This window comes from Amphibalanus amphitrite, unplaced genomic scaffold, assembly GCF_019059575.1.
Source record: "Amphibalanus amphitrite isolate SeventyFive unplaced genomic scaffold, NRLGWU_Aamphi_draft 000401F_arrow, whole genome shotgun sequence".
NCBI classification, from domain to species: Eukaryota; Metazoa; Arthropoda; class Thecostraca; order Balanomorpha; family Balanidae; genus Amphibalanus; species Amphibalanus amphitrite.
In genome coordinates this window covers 522104-540020 of record NW_024881895.1, presented here as the reverse complement: position 1 = coordinate 540020, position 17917 = coordinate 522104, and the positions used below count along the sequence as shown (strand labels likewise).

The 17917-nt window shown below is 51.2% G+C and overlaps 1 protein-coding gene across 4 annotated transcripts in view; it reads right to left on the bottom strand.

Annotated features, from left to right (window-relative positions):
- Positions 1–17917, bottom strand: part of LOC122390583 (nardilysin-like) — a 33940-nt gene that overhangs the window by 666 nt on the left and 15357 nt on the right. For 2 of the 4 annotated variants that reach the window (XM_043383677.1, XM_043383678.1), the window contains exons 2-18: positions 15335–15715; positions 15010–15116; positions 14716–14783; positions 14278–14418; positions 13769–13937; positions 13198–13445; positions 12728–12981; positions 12295–12505; positions 4399–4527; positions 3914–4043; positions 3369–3627; positions 2938–3088; positions 2563–2699; positions 1865–2006; positions 1288–1524; positions 845–981; positions 325–532 (exon numbers count right to left, since the gene is read on the bottom strand). In XM_043383677.1, coding sequence (XP_043239612.1) covers positions 325–532; positions 845–981; positions 1288–1524; positions 1865–2006; positions 2563–2699; positions 2938–3088; positions 3369–3627; positions 3914–4043; positions 4399–4527; positions 12295–12505; positions 12728–12981; positions 13198–13445; positions 13769–13937; positions 14278–14418; positions 14716–14783; positions 15010–15116; positions 15335–15501 — 2895 coding nt within the window. In that variant the 5' untranslated portion in view covers positions 15502–15715. Of the gene's footprint in view, positions 1–324; positions 533–844; positions 982–1287; positions 1525–1864; positions 2007–2562; positions 2700–2937; positions 3089–3368; positions 3628–3913; positions 4044–4398; positions 4528–12294; positions 12506–12727; positions 12982–13197; positions 13446–13768; positions 13938–14277; positions 14419–14715; positions 14784–15009; positions 15117–15334; positions 15716–17276; positions 17292–17917 lie in introns of those variants that run through there. The other 2 variants (XM_043383676.1, XM_043383675.1) reach the window with 2 other exon arrangements.

Genomic DNA, 17917 nt, shown 5'->3' with positions numbered 1-17917 from the left:
GGGAGCGCGGAGCGTGGTCAGAACAGAGCGCACGGCACCAGACTGATGCAAGAAAAATGCGGTTCTTCGGTACGCAAATACCACGAATGAGTGACGGGTAGTGCCACATCGCCTCTAAAGTGTTCATGGAAACTCATAAAATAATACAAACAGAGAACAAACTCAGCCGAAGAATTCTCAGCCCGCAAAGTTTGAACAAACTGCCAACTCACTACCAAACACATTGAAAAAACTCCGCCCTTTCAGCCTTCCTTCCCGGACTCAGGCAAGCTGCCACTATCCCCATCCCACGGCCCTACCACCCCTTTCTGTCCCCCACCTCACCTCTTTGTCGAGTCGGTCGAACACATACTCCCCAGAGCAGATCTCTGCCCAGTTTCTGTTCACCTCCTCTTCTAGCGACACGTCTGCGCACTGCTTGTTCCTGATGAGAGCGTCCCGCACCACATCCAGCTCCGACTTGGTCAGCGCCGACAGCTTGTCCACAAAGTAGTCGAGGAAGGCGGCGATACGCTCATCCACGTGCTCCGGTCTGAATAGAGGAAGAGCAGTGAACGATGGGACGATGGGTCTTTAAAATGCACGAGAAGGTGATGCTTAATCACTACCCAGTGACTGAATAAACAAAGACGATCTTCATATGAAACATTCGAAGGTACTTTGTGAAGCAAAGGGCAAGTAAACACAATTTCAGTAAAAGAACGATACTATGTATGAACACTAAACCATGAACAACCGTATAGAAAACAACTTGCTCAAGCCATAAAACACCTTCAAAACTCGCAACACTACCTAACTATCTAGCCCACGTCTCTTCATCACCACCCCGCCGCATAATACTGACGTGAACTTGTCGGCCTGTGTGTTGACGCTGATGGTGAAGCCGAGGATGCCGTGCACGCAGCGCATCAGCGAGAACACGTGGTAGCCGAGCTGCTCCTGGGTCCGCAGAAAGTCGAACGTTGGCTCCTCCATCACGTTCTGACGGTGAACGGTGAGTCAGTCAGATTTAGATGACGTTATGGTGTCAACAGCACTGTGCAAAAAACAAACGGCATTAGCTCCCTCCAACGCGGAAATAATCGGACAATTTTGAGTAAATTGGTGGTGAAAGTAAACAGCTCAGTTCCGATGCATTACCACAGGCAGAATCACCGCTCACTAAGCTACTCAAGGTCGTCTGTCACGTACGAGTATAGACACTGGTAGGCTGAGCTCGTGTTTCACGTGCTACCGTGGCCATCCGGCGGTGACGCTAGCCGTCGCCGGTCGTCCGTCGGGTCTCACCATGAGCAGCTCGAGGGCGCAGGCGGCGCGGATGGTGCCCGGCCGCCACTGGTAGAAGTTGGTGATCATGGTGTTGGTGTTGCTGGTGTTGAAGGAGGCAGCGCGGCAGTAGGTCTGGCCCTCGGGCAGCTGCACCACCCGGGTGTCGGGCCACAGGACGGGCGGCAGCGGCTGGTGGCCCAGACACGAGCGGGACGACTCGAACAGCGACACTGCCTGCCGCTCCGTCATGTTGCCCTGGCGGACAGAGGGAGCGGCGAATCGGGTCAGTCAATGGGTAGAAATAGGCAGTACATGCTGTCAATGCAGTAGGTACAATATGCTGAAACTGCGCGCGGAACACTCATTGTAATAGGCAGCTGGCTTGCGTAAATTTACTTATTAAAAAAGAGTCATCCTACCGGATATTCATGAGAGCCCCGACAGCATTCCAGCTACCGTCGATAATACACCCTGGACTGGCGGCAGCCCCCTGCCCCTGTGGCGCCCTCGCAGTTCAGCAGCACCACCCACCGCTCCTCTCCACTCTGTCCGTGTTACCTGAACGAGCATCTGCAGTAGACCCGGTCAGTGTTACCTGTACGAGCATCTGCAGGTGGAGCCGCGAGGTGAAGGCCCGGCTGAACTGCCGTAGCCCGTCCTCGGTGACCGAGAGCAGCGCCCGGTGCTTGTCCAGAGCCATCCAGTGGGTCTGTTTGAGCACCTTCAGTCGCAGGTCCCTGCCAAGAGAACGGTGATGGAGGGTTAGTGTGGGCAGGGACGAGGGAAAGCAGGCCACGGAGTGAAGGTCGAGAGTAAGAATAAGGAGGTGGGGACGCTTTTGAAGAGAAGTCGAGGAGCGTCTGCAGGGAAAGATGAAAAGGAGACAGGCCGTCGCGGGGAAAGGGAAGATGTAAACGGACCAATTGGGAAGCAGAGAAGGAGAGGACAGAATAGGCAGTAAAGGAAGCGAGGGGTCAGAGCAGAAATCTAAGGGGATGAAGTGAAACTACGGAAGAAGGGAACCAAAAACTTGAAAGAGAAAGTAAAATGGAGTGTTTGCAGCTGCTTTAGCAGCATTGCTTATGTGTGGCTTATTAGTCTTCTTTTTAGCAGATATGCATTGATATCGCCACACATGCCACATCGGCAATAATTCAAGAAAGCTGAAAATAAATATAATTACATAAGACATTATAGGTTAGATTCTCGAGCCAATCTCTATTTCATTGTCATTGATCGATAGCTAATAGCCGAGTTAGGCTGATGTTATGCTCCTACGCTGGAAGGCCTCACTTGCAGGCGTTGATGGGCTTCAGGAACCAGTTGTAGTAGGCCTTGAGCTGCTCGGTCTTGAGCATGTTGAACATGTCGGAGTCGAAGACCTTCTCCTCGAAGTTGGCGATGTGGTCGATGATGACGCTCATCAGGTCCTGTCGGTAAAAGTGTATAAATACTACCAAATTAAAAAGAAAACACAAAATATTACCAAAACTGGAAACATGGCCCATCAAAGAAAAGACAAAATCCAGAAATACATTTAACCAACCTGTTTGGATTCAACAAACGCGAAAGATGTTCATCAACACCTACTCAAAATAAAAACCTTCAGCGTCGGTATTCACACCCCCATCCCTCGTCTACCGACCCAGAGCTGGCCGGCCCACTGACCGGCAGCTTCTCGCTGAAACCGTCCACGCGGATGACGAAGCCGTTCTCTCCCGACTCGAGCCGATAGTTTAGTCGCGCGGCCATCGCCGGGTACAGCGTCTCGGTCAGCTGGTGAGTCAGCATGTTGTCGATCAGGTCCAGCATCGCGTAGCTGCGGGAAGACGGTGGCGTCAGTTAAACTCCAAGGAAGGACAAAATCGTTGGTAGTGATAACACACAATAACATCTACAATACCTATCTACATACTTTTCCATTACCAGTGCTGACTAGCACACCATTGAAATCCAACATACCAGTGAATTGTTCCCATCCATGCCCTCCTATGCCTTCCTAAAACCTCACATTACACCACCTCTTCGTCAACAGACATAATATTCCCCACAAAGGGACATCCTGTAGCAATCCAATCACCGCTCCGATTCGTACTCACTTGAGCGCCGACTGCATGGGCAGGTCGGAGCAGAGCCTCGCGCTGATGTAGGCGCGTGGCAGGTTGAACTTGCAGTCCCTCCGGTAGAACAGCTCGCCGTCGGGTCGGCATATGACGCGGCGAGGGTGCGAGGTGTGCGGCACATCGGGCTCCACCAGGGCGAACGAGCGGGCCACGAACGGGTTCACCTCGGGCACGTGGAAGCTGCCCTCTAGTGACGAGAGGTCGCGCCACCGCGCCAGCCAGGCCGCCGGGATCTCTGTGGAGGGGAGGGGGGAGTGATTCAGTGTAAGCAGAGATCAGCGAAAGGGTGGGGATTCAGAAAGGGTGAAGGGGGGGGGGGGACACCATCTGGACGCGCCCGGACTGCTGAGGTCAAATTGTTAGTCAGACTAAAACAACTAAAAATACCTAACAGAGCTTTTAAATGACGCTTTGACTGGGTCATTCGTCAAATTTCTTTTTCTCCATCAATATCCAGCTGAAAGTTGTGACAAGACATCCAAGGAACCCTCTCCCGCCCATCCCACTCCCGTGCTGCGCACCTTGTTCCGAGTAGCGTGTGCCGAACCAGGGCTCGGTGAGCTGACACTCGCCCGTCTCCTCGAACGTCCGCGAGCTGAGCATGATGTTACAGTTGGTCGGCAGCATGGCGTCCTGACACGACGCAATCAGCTGGAGCGGGAGTGGAGGGAGAGGAGGTCAGTCGGTGTCGACATAGAGGGCGGAACGGTCAGGTCGTACGGAAATAGTGGGCGAGTCGGCAAGTGAGCACAGTTTTAGCAGAATAAAACGATAAATCCCGTTATAATGGATGATTTCAATGTGCCTAGAAGTTTAGACAAACACTGGACAGTGAATGACCAGTTGTGCAAAACAGCATCGGACCACTGAGAAGTGAGGACGAACAAAATGGCAAAATCTGTCGCAGTCAGCAATGAAGAGCGCCACTACGACCATCCCCGCCCCCCCCCCCCGTCCGTGCAATGTGGTCTCCCAGTCCGCATCACACCGCTCGCGCGCGGCTCACCTCGTGGTCGTAGTGCAGCAGCAGCACGTCGCCACAGATAAAGTCCTCCGGCTCATAGCTCTGCATGTTGTCTGCCATCGACTGCACCCAGTCCTGTGGCGACGACTCCTCCTGATAGCGGAAACTCATCTGCCGGACGCGAGGGAGTAGGTCACGGGTGGATTCACGCACGCACGGTCCCGCACAGTTTGTGGGACGGAATGATTGTGGGATGCAAGTCCACCTCTGCCTGCACTGACATTGCGTAATGCTGCTGTGTTCCTATAAACCTTACCTACCACAACCTTGTGGGAGAGGTCTACCCGCTTTCGTGATCTGCAGTTAAGGTGTGCTTTTACTTGTGTGGTGTACAACTGTCTGACACCGTTCCGTGCTTCTATCCTCAGAATACTGAAATCCTCCTCCACGCCGCAACCCCCCTCCGGGCTGGACAGGCAACTTTATTTCATGCGGGCTGCTCCCTTGGAGCGGCACCGCTGCTCCCGAGGGAGCGCACCCCGTAGCCGGGTGCAGTGAGTGCCTTGGGGCTGGGTGGCCTGTCCTCTGGACGGGCTCAGCCCCGGCGACTCACTAGGGTGCCTGCCCAGACCAATGTCTCCCCCTAATTCCTATCATCCTTCCGGCTCTGAAATGGTCTAATTGGACCGAAAGGGCCTAACCCAACAAAAATAAAAAAATAAAATAAAAAAACTGTCTGACACAAGACTCTGGGATTTATTCCTTTGTGTTTCTCAGCCCATAATTTCTGAAAAAAAGGTCAAAGCTTCGGTATTTCGTTGAGCGGGCTTAAATTCCAACGCATTGCAAACATATGCAGTAACCAACGCAAAAACGTTATCTCCAATCCAAAAAATACGCATAAAAACCAAACTGAGATGTATTTGTGCAGCCACTACACACAGCAACAGACTCGCAAACGCACGAAAAGAAACAAAGTCACATACATGTCGCATCACATGTATGCCGGCATTATCCGAAAAACACACGTGACGGGCAGATAAAGGTAATTCAGTGCAAGCTAGATTTCACGAAACGCTACTAATTAGTGCTGCTCGAAGTCTATTCTCAGCGATGCATTCTTCTACAGGGTGTTTCACTAAAAGTGTCAAAAAGTAAATGCCTATCAAAGATATATAGAATATGCAAATCACGTGTCTGCGCACGTGGCTTTGTTGCAAATTTTTGGACATTTATTATTTATCCATTTAAGATATATTTTACACTCATACGGAGCGAGGGCAGGAGGCCAAAGTTACTAGTCATTTTTTCCTTATGCAGAACAAGAACAGGTTATTTACACCGCAACAGGAGGGATGAATTACACTTATGTACATTTGGTGCCATCAGAAACATTGAAACCGTATGCCGACTTTTCAGGAAACTTTTTACTCTCTCACCTCGCTACGTTCCAGATTATAAAAGTTTCAAAGGGCTTGTTGAGATGTTTAAAAGGGTTTCTTCGATGCCGGTTCCAGTCCAAAAAAGGCGGGGTTGCCCCCACCTCTCGGCGGAAACCGTTGAGAAGGTCAGGGTCTTTTTGAGGGCCTTTGAATATAACAAGAAGCTAATTCCAACATCAGAAATAGCCAGGGCATTACAAGTTATTAAAATCAACCACTGTAACGGCTGTAGCCACCAGGAACTGACTGGACCAGAAGCTCCTGAGCCGAATAATCAGCTGCCTCGCCGCCCGCCCCTGGCCAGCGCGAAGCCCCGATCTGTCACCGCTAAGCCTCTGGTTTGGTCAGTGACTCAGTAGCTCTCGCAGAGCTGAGGAAGACTCAAGTCGCATCACTTCGGGAGCTGAAGAGCACAATTCAAGGCTTTGCCGACAGTCTGGACGCTGAAGATGAAAACGGGCTGTGAGGCACCTCCGGACACGTGCCGAAACGGTGCATCAAAAGAAGGGGCAGATGTGTGGAATAGGTTTGAGTGACGGTGATATCGTTTTTATATATTCAAATGTCCAACAATTGCGGATGAAATGATATGCAAATTTCCTTAGAAAACATTGTTATTATGTGCATTATGACCTTTTACTTTTTGACACTTTTAGTGAAACACCCTGTAATCGAGCTCGCAGGTCTTCCCGTCATCAGCCAGCTGAAGTCCGTCCGCACAGGCGCACTCGGCCGAGGGAGAGTGGAAATATCCGACGGTGCGCAGGCAGAGCTGGGAGCACTGGAGCGCCCCCGGGCCGCAGACGGGTTCACTGGCCGCCGGCTGGGTCCAGGGGTGCAGCAGACGCAGCGCGCCGCCGCCAGGGACCTCGGCCAGCGCGCGGGGCTCGGCACCCTCCTTCAGGGCGTCCACCGACCACAGCGTGCCAGTGGAGGTGTCCGTCCAGAAAAGACGATCATCGACGAGCCGGCCCAGGCCGCCGGCGTGCTCCAGACTCGGGTGAGTGAGGAGGGTGGTTCGCTCGTCCTCGCTCCAGAGCTCCAGCGCGGCGCTGGGCTGTGAGTACACCGACCGAGAGGTGCGGTCCAGCCACAGGGTGCGGTCCTGGAACTCGTCCCCGGTCATGGACACGGCCACTGTGGAGTCGGCCATGTCGGCAGCGGCGGTGATGATGGCCGTCCTGCTGGCCGACTCGCCGGTCATGGTCCACCGCTGCACGGTCCACGCGCCCGCGATGGGCTCCAGCTGACGGTAGGTGAAGGTGCGTCCCGTCTCGTGCACGGTCAGCAGGTGCTGCTCGGACCACGGCTGGGTGAGGACCGTCCTCGGGTGGGCGCCGTCCAGGCGCGACAGCTGCACCACCATGTGTTTGCCGTCACGCCGAGACATCCACAGCAGCTGGCGTTGACTCCAGTCCACAGCCACGTCAATGACACGCTCGGAGTCAGTGGAGGGGACCAGCAGCTCGACGGCGCCCTGGAGACCGGCCGGCGACCACTCGGCGCGGTACAGTCCGCCGACATCCACCCAGAACAGGACGAACTGCTCACCACCCGCCCAGAGCACGTCAGCCCGGCCGGCGTCGGTGAGGTTGGCGAGCAGCGTGGTCACCTCGCCCGTCTGCAGGTTCACCGTCTGTAGAGACTCGGCGCCGAGCACGGCGGCGTAAGCCGGGTGCTGCGGCCAGCAGCGCAGTCCCAGCAGCCGCTCGCCCTGCGGACAGAAGCAGGTGGCGGTCTCCGTACCGTCTACCATCGTGGGTACGCAGACACCAGAGCAGTCACTACAGACGCCCTTGTCTTCTACGTCCTCCTCCCAGAACTCTTGGGAGATGATCTCCTCCGGAGAGACAAGGGCCAGCGTCAGCAGGTCGTCGAGTTGGTCCAGAGCCTGGATTTCTGTTGCTTGAGTTTTGGCAGCCGGTTCGGTGGTGTTCTTCAAGCCCAGCACGGCGATCTGGTTCCTGTACAACGGACTCCAGGCGACGATTGCGCTGCCACCGGTGACGTTCAAGATCATATGTCCCCCATCAGTGCGCTCCCACAGGCGCTGTTTGTCCTTACCCTCGTAGTTGACACTGTAGAGGGCCATCGTCTTCTCGTCTTCATCCTGTTCCGTCCAGTAGAGGCGGTGGCCGACCGGGTCCACGGCGAACTCCACGGCGATGCCCATCTCGACAGGCACGTCTCGCGCGTCGGAGCCGTCGAGCTGCGCCACCTGCAGCCGCCGCTGGCCGTCCTGATCGGGGATCAGACGGAGCAGCAGACGGTTGGGAATGTCGTATGCCGACGCGAAGTAGTGTCTTTCCGACGGGGGCCCCACGTCGACACAGCGTTCGAATTCGTAGCTGCAGACAAAGCTGCTCCACAGTTTGCGCGCCTGGGAGCCGGTGAAGTGCCAGTTCTGGCCGGTCCAGTCGAAGGCGAGGGCGGTGATCTGAAGCAGCGGCAGCTGGCGAGGCACCGGCAGGTCCCACGTCTCGCCAAAGTTGTCCAGCAGCGCGCAGCGCAGCGCCCCGGGAGGGTTCAGGTCGACGGTCGGCGCTCTGAACCAGCAGACAGTGTTGTTTTGCGGTATCAGCGCTACCGAGTGGCCCAGCTGCCAGGGGGGCAGCTGCTCGCGGCGCCAGTCGAGCAGCGCGCCAGACTCGTCCAGTCGCAGCAGACCGCGCTGGGTGACGGCCACCAGATGCTGGCCGGCGACCAGCGGGCCGCACAGCACGGCAAGCGCGACCAGCAGCGACAGCGACACCGTCATGGCGGGGACCAGCGCCGAACCCAGCGCCTCGACTTCCCACTACAGCAGCAGCTCCGACCCAGCGAGTGCGCCGACCAGCGACCGTGGCGACGTCGAGAGTCCCGGGCTCGCCAGCCGAGACAGCCGACCGTCCGAGCGCCTCTAACCCTCTCGGTAGCCGAGAAACAAATGCCAGTCGAGGAAGGCCCGCCAGTCGCCGCCCGCCTACCAACCAGGAGATACCAAGGACGCCCATCGCCCCGGGCCGTCGTCGTCGAGCCAGACGTGTTTACTGTAGCTGGGGTTCGACTGAGTGACCGCCGCCAAGGCCATGTCTGACGTCGGGCAGATGAATCCACTACCTCGCCGCCTACGTGCGCAAATAATGTCCGTCCTGCCCTTGAGCTTCTTGTCGTGCCGCTGTCCCTCGTTTGCAAGCCATTCATTGCAGCACACTCGGCACGTTTATGACTTGTGAATAGCATTCTGAGGTTTCAGGTACTCCCCCGAGTTTGCCTTAGACGGGGTTGGTTTACGAAGGAGCCGTGATAGGCGTTCAAGGAGACTGAGAATTCCAAAGTAAAATAGAACCAGGGGACGCCCGATCGTTTTGAAAAAAAAAAATTGACAGAAAGACCTGGGGAAACAGCGGCTTTGGGTAAATAAATACGTAATCGTAGTTAATAAACCTTTATACAGGTGGACTACATATTTTCTGGATGAACTTATGACATATTTTACACTGAAAACACTCCTTGCATCATTCCAGTTTTCCGATTTCGAAAAAAATCTAATGGATATACTCTTACGCAACACAATGGCGCATATCACTACACCCTTTTTCCTTCAGTTTGAAAAAGTTGTAGCTCAATTTGAAAAAGGTGTAATTCAATTTGAAAAAGTTGTACTTCAATTTGAAATAAGGTAACTTCAATTCAAAAAAGATGAAAATCTTTTTGAAATAGTTAAAATATGTACAAATAGAAAAAGATATAATTCATTTTGAAACGTATCGGGCTCGGAAGAGAACAAACTACACGTGTGCTGTGCCTGCGGATGTGCCTCAGGGCATGCAATCGTGTGCAGAAGTACTTCGCTGGGTGCCTTGAGGAACGCGACCTCCGTTTAACCCTGTTAGTGGCAGGGGGGGGGGGGTTGTTTTTATCCACCCCTCAGGTTTTTCGGGAATATCTCCGAAACCGCTGAAGCTACGATGCTGAAATTTTCTGACTTTTCCTAAAACTAAATTGGGCACATTCCCTGAAAATTTCAAGTTCATAACTTTACCAGGGGCGGCTCCAGAGCACTGGGAATTGGGGGGTCCCATTCGTGAAGCGAGTCATTTGGGCGAAGATCACGATGCTGCACCAGTTTTACGAACAGTGAATGAAAGGTATCATGTGATAACATATACAAAGTATTGTGCATCCTCTTTTGACACGTTTTTGCTATAATAGGCGGATCCAGGCGTCAAAAAAGGGGGGTTATTTTTTACCTCCCAACATAGGTGCCCTGACACCGCCTATGCATGACCAATACAATTTTAGTCGTTCTCTCATAAGAAAATTGTAACATAACAAGACCATTGCCACCCTTTTTAGAAACAGTACCAACAAAAACCTTATTTACTATACTTTTTGTGTAGGGTAGCCTGGGGCAAGACGCCCCAGATAATTTATTTTGCCGCATAAATTTTGTCCCAAATCACCTGGAAGGCCAAATTTGTGCTCAATGCGTTCTTTGGACATTTTACTTTAAATTGCACCCCTCAAATTCATTCACTTGTGATCGGACTCCAACCTAGGAAGTGATTTGTGAAGCAACTGTAAATGGGGCATTTTGCCCCAACCCCAGGGCAAAACGCCCCACGGCATGGGGCAAGTAGCCCCATACTTTAGATTACAGATTTAACGTGGTAGTTGGCTAAATCTTATGTGAGAGGTCCGTTACACCTCTGAGGGCACGGCGCTGAAGTTACCACTTTCCATCCTGTCAGGTGTTCAGCTATGACACTATTGTATGAACAGGTTTTTCACCTGCCTCATAAGACCAAATAATAAATTATTGCAATGCAAATGTTTACAGAATACTTCCTTTGCCATCCAGTTGCTGGGAAAAATACACATAAAGGCATAGAAACTTACTGTTCGCCAGCTACCGAACATTAGAAAGTGGGTAGCCCGAACAACACATGAGGTAAAACGCCCCATGGGCTTTTTGCCCCGCGACCTACTGGGGCGTTTTACCCCATCACGTAGTTGGGTCAGAGAACAACGCTTTGCACTCCAGCAAGACATAATTGAACACGAACCAACCCGGCATGATAAGCGTTAGACAATAGTTGTTCAAAATACATAAAAGTCGTTAACCTGATGTGGCCCATAAAAGAACGCCATGATGCATAATCTGACAACAAAACATAAAAATCACTCAAAAAACACATTTTTGGCTATGTCTCCCGAAAGAGTCATCACAATTTCTTTCCAGTCTGCTCATATAATGATCATATAGTGCACGTTTTATAGAAGAGAGGATGTTTCCCCAGAACTCTGCCAGTTCCGAGAAACATCGGCGAGGCGTTTTACCTCGGCGGGGCGACTTGCCCCGGTCTACCCTACCCCCAATCTCAATGATCTGTATCCGCCTATGATTTTTGAAAATGCATATTTTTAGGATCCATGTGAATTCCTGGTTCATTCTGTATCGATCGGCAAAAGTTGCGTTAAGATTGGTTCAGAAACCTGGCCGTGATAAACAGTCTAAAATGTATCTGCAATTTGCCCGTTTTTACCCCCCTCTACCCCCCTATTGACATTTTTTTTTTTTAGAAATGTAGATCTCGTTGAGCCAAATCGAATGCCGTTTGAATTTTGTAAATCGGCCGGTTAGATCTCGAGATATCAAGGGGGGGTCGTAAACAGCCCCCCCTGCCACTTAATATGGGGTAGCCAGGAGCCTGCCACTAATAGGGTTAAGATGGGCGTTTAAGATGTCCCTGCTTAAGCTGCGGCTCTGCCGCACCGCTGCACTGTTTTCAGCTTTGAAATGTGTGCCCGTGGTCGGGTCGCAGCGGGTCCGACTTCTGTCCGCTGGCAGAGTCGATTACCTGCCCATTCATTCCGATCTCTGTGTCATGGCATCAATACAGATGATACCAAACATTCGCTCGTTTCGTTACGTGGTACCTAATGCATATAGGCATGCAAGTAAGTACTAAGAAGTAAGGTAAGGGCATTTTTATATCAAATGAATCAAATTACGAATTAGAAGACGTTAACCGGCTCTCAACCCATCCCTTTACGAGTAATAGTACATTACTAAGTTACTCAACATGGTTTCTTTTCAAATTGAACTTTATCTGTTTCAAATTGAATCCTTTTTGAAATTGAAATTGTATATCCATCAGAGATAAAAAATCTCAGTAGTACGGTATGGAACCAGTCGTAACTATGCTAATCCATTTGAGCTCACAACTGCACAGTTAATACCAAACATCTAAAGCAATACATCACGATAATACAGTGGTGTGTGACCCCTGAAACGAAAGCAATATCAGCATTTGCAACAGGACTTTCCATTATTAGCTATTTCTTGTTCGAGAGAACACCTGCATAGTAGGCATAGTAGGCTACGCTGCGCTTGAACCAGAGCCACAGTTTACATTGTTCATAAGAAAACTGAAAAATTTGGGACTGAAATTACCTCATTCCCATCCTTCCTGCATCGCGACGCGCACCCACGGTGTACCCTCGCACCCACCTGGTCAATGTCCTTGATCTCGTCGTAGATGCGCTGCTGTGGTCCGATGCGTCTCAGCATGGCCATGTAGGCCCAGATGGCGGCCAGCACGTCCGGCACGTGCTGCAGGCCGGCGTCCGTCAGCTTCACGGTGACGTAGTAGCACGAGGCCGACGAGTTGTGCTCGAAGCCGCTCTCGCTGTTACCGCTCACCAGACTGACAGCCCACATCCTGCGCGCAGTGGAGGCACACAGTAATAGCACGCGCTGCTACGCGTGGAGCGTGGTGGGTATACATTTTTTTTTCGTTTCAGACTGGAAGCAACGAAAAACGCATCGCACCATAAAATTCTTTATAGGAGAGACGAATCGTACATCTCGCGCTACTTCTCTGATTCGCCTGTGACGATAATGGTTTGGGTTCACGGCGCCTGGAGGCGAGTCACCCACTCACCTGTGTTTGAGGTAGGAGAGGATGCTGCCGCGGCCCTCGTGGCCCATCAGCCACGAGATGTAGTTGAGCGGCCGGGTGCGGTAGTGTTTGACCATGCTGGGCAGCTGCCAGGTGACCGTAAGCTGGTGGAAGTCCTTCACGGGGATGATGCGGTACAGCCGGTGGAAGCGGCTCGGCTCCCAGGGCAGGCCGTGACTGGCGAACGACGGCCGCGGCTCCGAGCAGCCCGGCACGGCGCTGAATATGTCCACCACCTGGCGTGGGCGGACAGTGTGAGAGACAGCGGGAGCGGGCAGCGGAGAGAAATAACGAGCAAAAGAGCATAACAGGGACGCATCAGCACGTATTCCACGTTCATTGCATCAACACGTCCATTTTCTCACCACCTGACTCACCCATTGTTTGTTTATTAGTTCTTAAGAGCGCACCGACTACAAAGATACGCCCCATTACACTGAGCCCTGACTCACCCACTGCTGCAGCGTGTCCAGCGGCTGGTCGGCCTGCACGGCCAGCGTCATGTACGGCGCCCGGTAGTAGCGCCGCCAGAACTCGTGCAGCCGCGCGTGCATGCAGTCGTCCTTGAGGCCGGTGCGACTCTCCGAGAGTGACTCCATGTTGCCCCAGGTGAACTTTCCCATCGGGTGTCCGTCCCGCGCCAGGGTGGCCAGGAGCTGGTCAGCCCGGTGGGAGTCGTTCGGCAACGCCTCCAGGTACTCTGGCAGACACGGGGAGGGCAACAGCCGGTCAGAGAAGGTAAATGAGCTCTGTCGTCACTTGTCGATGTTGTTGATCTCTATGAGCTGACACCAAAACTAAAAACAATTTGTAAGTTGGATTGGCGTGATATGTGGAAAACGGGCTCAACGTCGGTGTAAGTGAAACTCAAATGTTACTACACTTTCTAATTTATAACAGCCGTAGAATCCATAGATATCCAGAGCTTCTCCATAAAAGAAGCCCGTGTTTCCCTTGGCAATTCGCCTTCACCCGTTCCTCTCTCCCCTCTTCTCTTTCTCCCGTTCCTTCCTCCCTCCTCACCGTTCTCCACGGCCTGTCGCTCGCGCTGCATGCTATCCTTCCTCATCAGCGGCGATATGAAGAACTGCGCGAACCGGTCGAGCGCCTCGCGCATGTGCGGTGAGTTGACGTCGAAGTAGTAGGCCGTCTGCTCGCAGTCCGTGTGCGCGTTCGTTGAGCCGCCGCTGTTCTGTACCGGGGAGACGGCACGGGGGTGGGGTGGGATCAGCATGCTGAAGTGCAAAAGTATGTGGGTATCGCGAGAGAGGGCATGTTTGAAATAGCAAACAAATCCTGAGTTAGCATACAAAAGCCATCCTTTACAGCACAGAACATTATCACTGATAGCGGTTACAAAAAGCTGTTACAATTGTAGGACAAAAACGACTTGTTCACACATGACAAAATCCTGCAAATGAAACATCACAAAGCTGGTCGCTTCGCATTTTGATTAGTTTACCGGTTAAGTGCAACAAAGTACAGCAGTAAGTGAGTTCAACAAACGCGCTAGTTTCAAACCACTGCCTTACCTTGACGAACACGTCAAAGCTGTTCTCCTCCGGGTACTTTTTGTTGCCCATGAACACCATGTGCTCGACAAAGTGCGCCAGTCCCTCGATCTCGTCCGGCTCGGAGAAGCTGCCGCAGCCGATCGACAGGGCGGCGGCCGCCTGAAACGGACGCCGGTCCACCCGGGGTCACACACACGGCCGCCGCTCCACTCGGGTCCCGAACACGGCCGGCATCCCGATCAGATCACAACACACGACCGACAGGTGTGAGTAAGACGCATGAGGCAGGTACTAAGACTGGAAGGGGCATTGTCACGGAAAGTTAGTCTTATTGTAGGTAATGTTGTTCCGTTGTCAGCAATCTGACAAAGCAACGTTTGCGCATCGTAAAATATCACAGCGTAGCGTAAAATATCACACAACACCCCTTTCAGAGAGGAGAAGCGCGATTCTCACCATTTTTTCGTCGGTCTCCTCTCCGTCGCTCTCGTTTTCCGACTCCGAGCCGTCAGACTCGCCGGCATCTGCAACCAAGGATCGAATAATTTGTGGATGCTGTGTGGCTTATCGCATACGTTTTTAAATACATTTTCAAATAATTTTACACACAACTGAATATTGTTGGCGCGATACCAGCATTCGTAGCACATTCTTAGTGAAAACATCGAGACATTCTATGGTCAAATAATACAAATTGCATAACATTAGCCCATTTCTCGATAGATTCTCACGATTCGATCGGACATTTACCCTCACGACTGCGACGGGCCAGGAGCTTCGTTTTGCTCATACTCTCCAGCGGAGGACGGAGGTCGGAAATGAGCAGAGCTCGCAGGCCATTTGGAAGCTTGATTGCCCTGCAATCAGACAGCATCGGGTGGTTCATCACTGGTCGAATAGCCGCGAGCAGCTCGAGACCTTAGTAAGTTAGTAACTCGAGATTGGTAAGCAGAGTGAATCACAAATTTAACTTAGAATAAAACTTTAATAATTTACAAACAAAATGACATTTAAGAAGAAGAAAAAACACATGGCATGCTCAAAGCCACAAAACATCTGCACACAGAACACTAACCTGTACTCTCTTTTGTCATTTTCCGACTGGAGAGGTTTTGGAAGCACCTCGCAGACAGTGCTGCCGCTGCCGCTGCCTGCCGTCATTCCTTCCGGTGTCCTACTGCCCCGAGCCTTCTTTGTTTTGCTGCCAGAATTGCTCTCAGAACCAGAGTTGTGTCTCTTCATTAGCCCCAGGGAGCAGGCACGGGACAGGTGTAAGGAGGGCGATCGTGTTCGGTGAAGTGATTTTGAATGAGAGATAACTAATTTCTCCCAGAGTACTTTCAAAGTGTTGAAAGAAATGTTTAACTTTGATAAGAGAAATAACTGAAAAGAAAATCCAATATCAGCAGTTTGTGCATCACAGAAACAAACATGTGAACAATTACAAAATCAGTACCTGTGAAAAAGGACTTCAGTCAGCTTCACTATAAAATCCAGGATATACCTAACCATAAGACATGAGCTTAGCATAAGCTCCAGGACATAACCTTAGCATGTGAATGGCAGTCAAATGTTTAAAGTTATTATAGGTAATGAATCCAGCTCCAGCTATGAAAATTCAACTCCAGCTCTGAGTCTAACTTTCACTCTGGGTACACACTACACAGAACAGCCTGCATTTAGCATCAGAGTGAAAATAGTTTCCCTGTCATAACAATAACTTATCCCCCTGTTAGATTGAACTACATCTGCTTAGCGAGGCTCCGTCCTTGTGAATCTCTCCATTCAAAAGGATCGGACTCATGATCTCCTTCTTTTGCACCCTTAAAGTCTAAATAATGGAGGAATTGACAATATAAAACATGAAAGGAAAGAACATATCCTTCTTAGCTTAAAAGGCGACTGACCTCACAGCAATACTTAACCCGCGCCCCGTCGGGCTATTGGCGGACCCTAGTGACCCTACCACCCGTTGGGGGGAGGGGGGGGGGCGTTTCGAACCCCCCCAGACCTCGGAAAGTTACCGACCGATTTTTAAAATTCATACGGCATTCGATAGCGCCACTAGGGAACTACCTTGCGACCGAGTTTCGTTGACCTAGGTGCAACCGATGACGTCACAGGTCAGGTCAAAGGTCGCACTTTTCACTGATTACGGGCCTTCTAAGCAATGCGCTATAACATCGAATAAAAGGCATGTTATCGAAGATCAGCGATGCAGCGTCGGTCGCCTAATACATATGCTACTTAGGAGGTCACTGATGCCGGGTCAGGTCACAGAGGCCAGGTCACAGAGGTCAGGTCTACTGTCTCAAAGGGTCACAATATGGACCCAACTATACTAGGGTTGTGTGATGCATGTTTTATGACCAATTTTTACATTTCAAATTTAATGGTGTGTGTTACACGACCATTAGGGCCATTTTAGGTTCCGTTCTGGTGGAGGTCAAGTCCAGGTCAGGTAAAAACGGTCAAATTTCAAAGTTGATATTTTTGCATAAAAATTAAAAAGGGTGTCTATTCGATGCAGCTCATCACGGGCAATCCAATGGTGGTCTTTGTTTTACTCTGCGTGGTCTATAATGAAAACTTTACTTAATAAATTTTTAGCAGTTTCATAGGTACATCACACAAAAATCACCCTGGATGAATTGCCAGGGGCAGGTAACTGGGTACCGGATAGGCTTCTTGTGTATTGGTGTGGCATGCTTTTTGCTCGAGTCTTGCAGTGCATATTTCTTGTTTTGTTTCCGAGATGGCAGGCTTGTGGGCTGTGGCTCATATCAATACTTGAGTTCAGTGTGGCTTTCAACTGGTCATTTGTGCAGGTTTGGTGCATATTTCTGGTACTCTCAGCCAGCTTTGGTGCCGGTTTTCTGGCTCTGTTTGAAGGATTAGTGCAGATTTTGATCTTGGGCCGGTGCATCTGCCATCTCGTCGACCTGTGAACCTGGAGCCATACTTTGCACTGTCCCTACAACCTACAAACCTACAGCACCTCTCCTCAGTTGGGAAACCTTCGTGTGACGTCTGCTCTGCTCTAATAATGCCCATTTTTCTATGCTAACATCGATTTATTGTTTATTACAATATGGTGTTTTTGGTTCTATTTTGAGCCTAGGGTGCAAAGGGCGATGGACGTTAGGAGTTCGGATGTAACGGAAGTTAGCAGGGATTCAGCAGGGGTTCAGCAGGGATTCAGCAGGTATCGACGGCCCCTACGATTTCGCTGAATTTTGGTGGAGAGGTGCAGAATGGTGTCCTCTATCGAAAATCCTAGTGCCAAAATGCGGGGAATCCATCAGGGGGGCCACAAATCCCAAAAAACAGTATGCCCTTAGGGCACAATCGACGAACTTTGAAAACCCTACTTCTAGCCGTCAAAACAGCTAAAAATGCACGTCATTCGAAAGAGGACAAAATTTTACGTGCAACGGTACCAAATTTAGGGGGCTAGCGCCCCCCTGAACCGAACAAAACAGCTTCAAATATATGGGCCCGGGAGTATGCCCTCGGGGCATAAATAAACGTTTTCAACAATTTCAGGCCTATAACATCGACAAAATCCAGCAATATGCACATCATTGGAAAGAGCGTAATTTCCCAAACAAAAAACCCAAGTAACATTTTTCGATGGGGCCCACCTGGGGCCCACGGG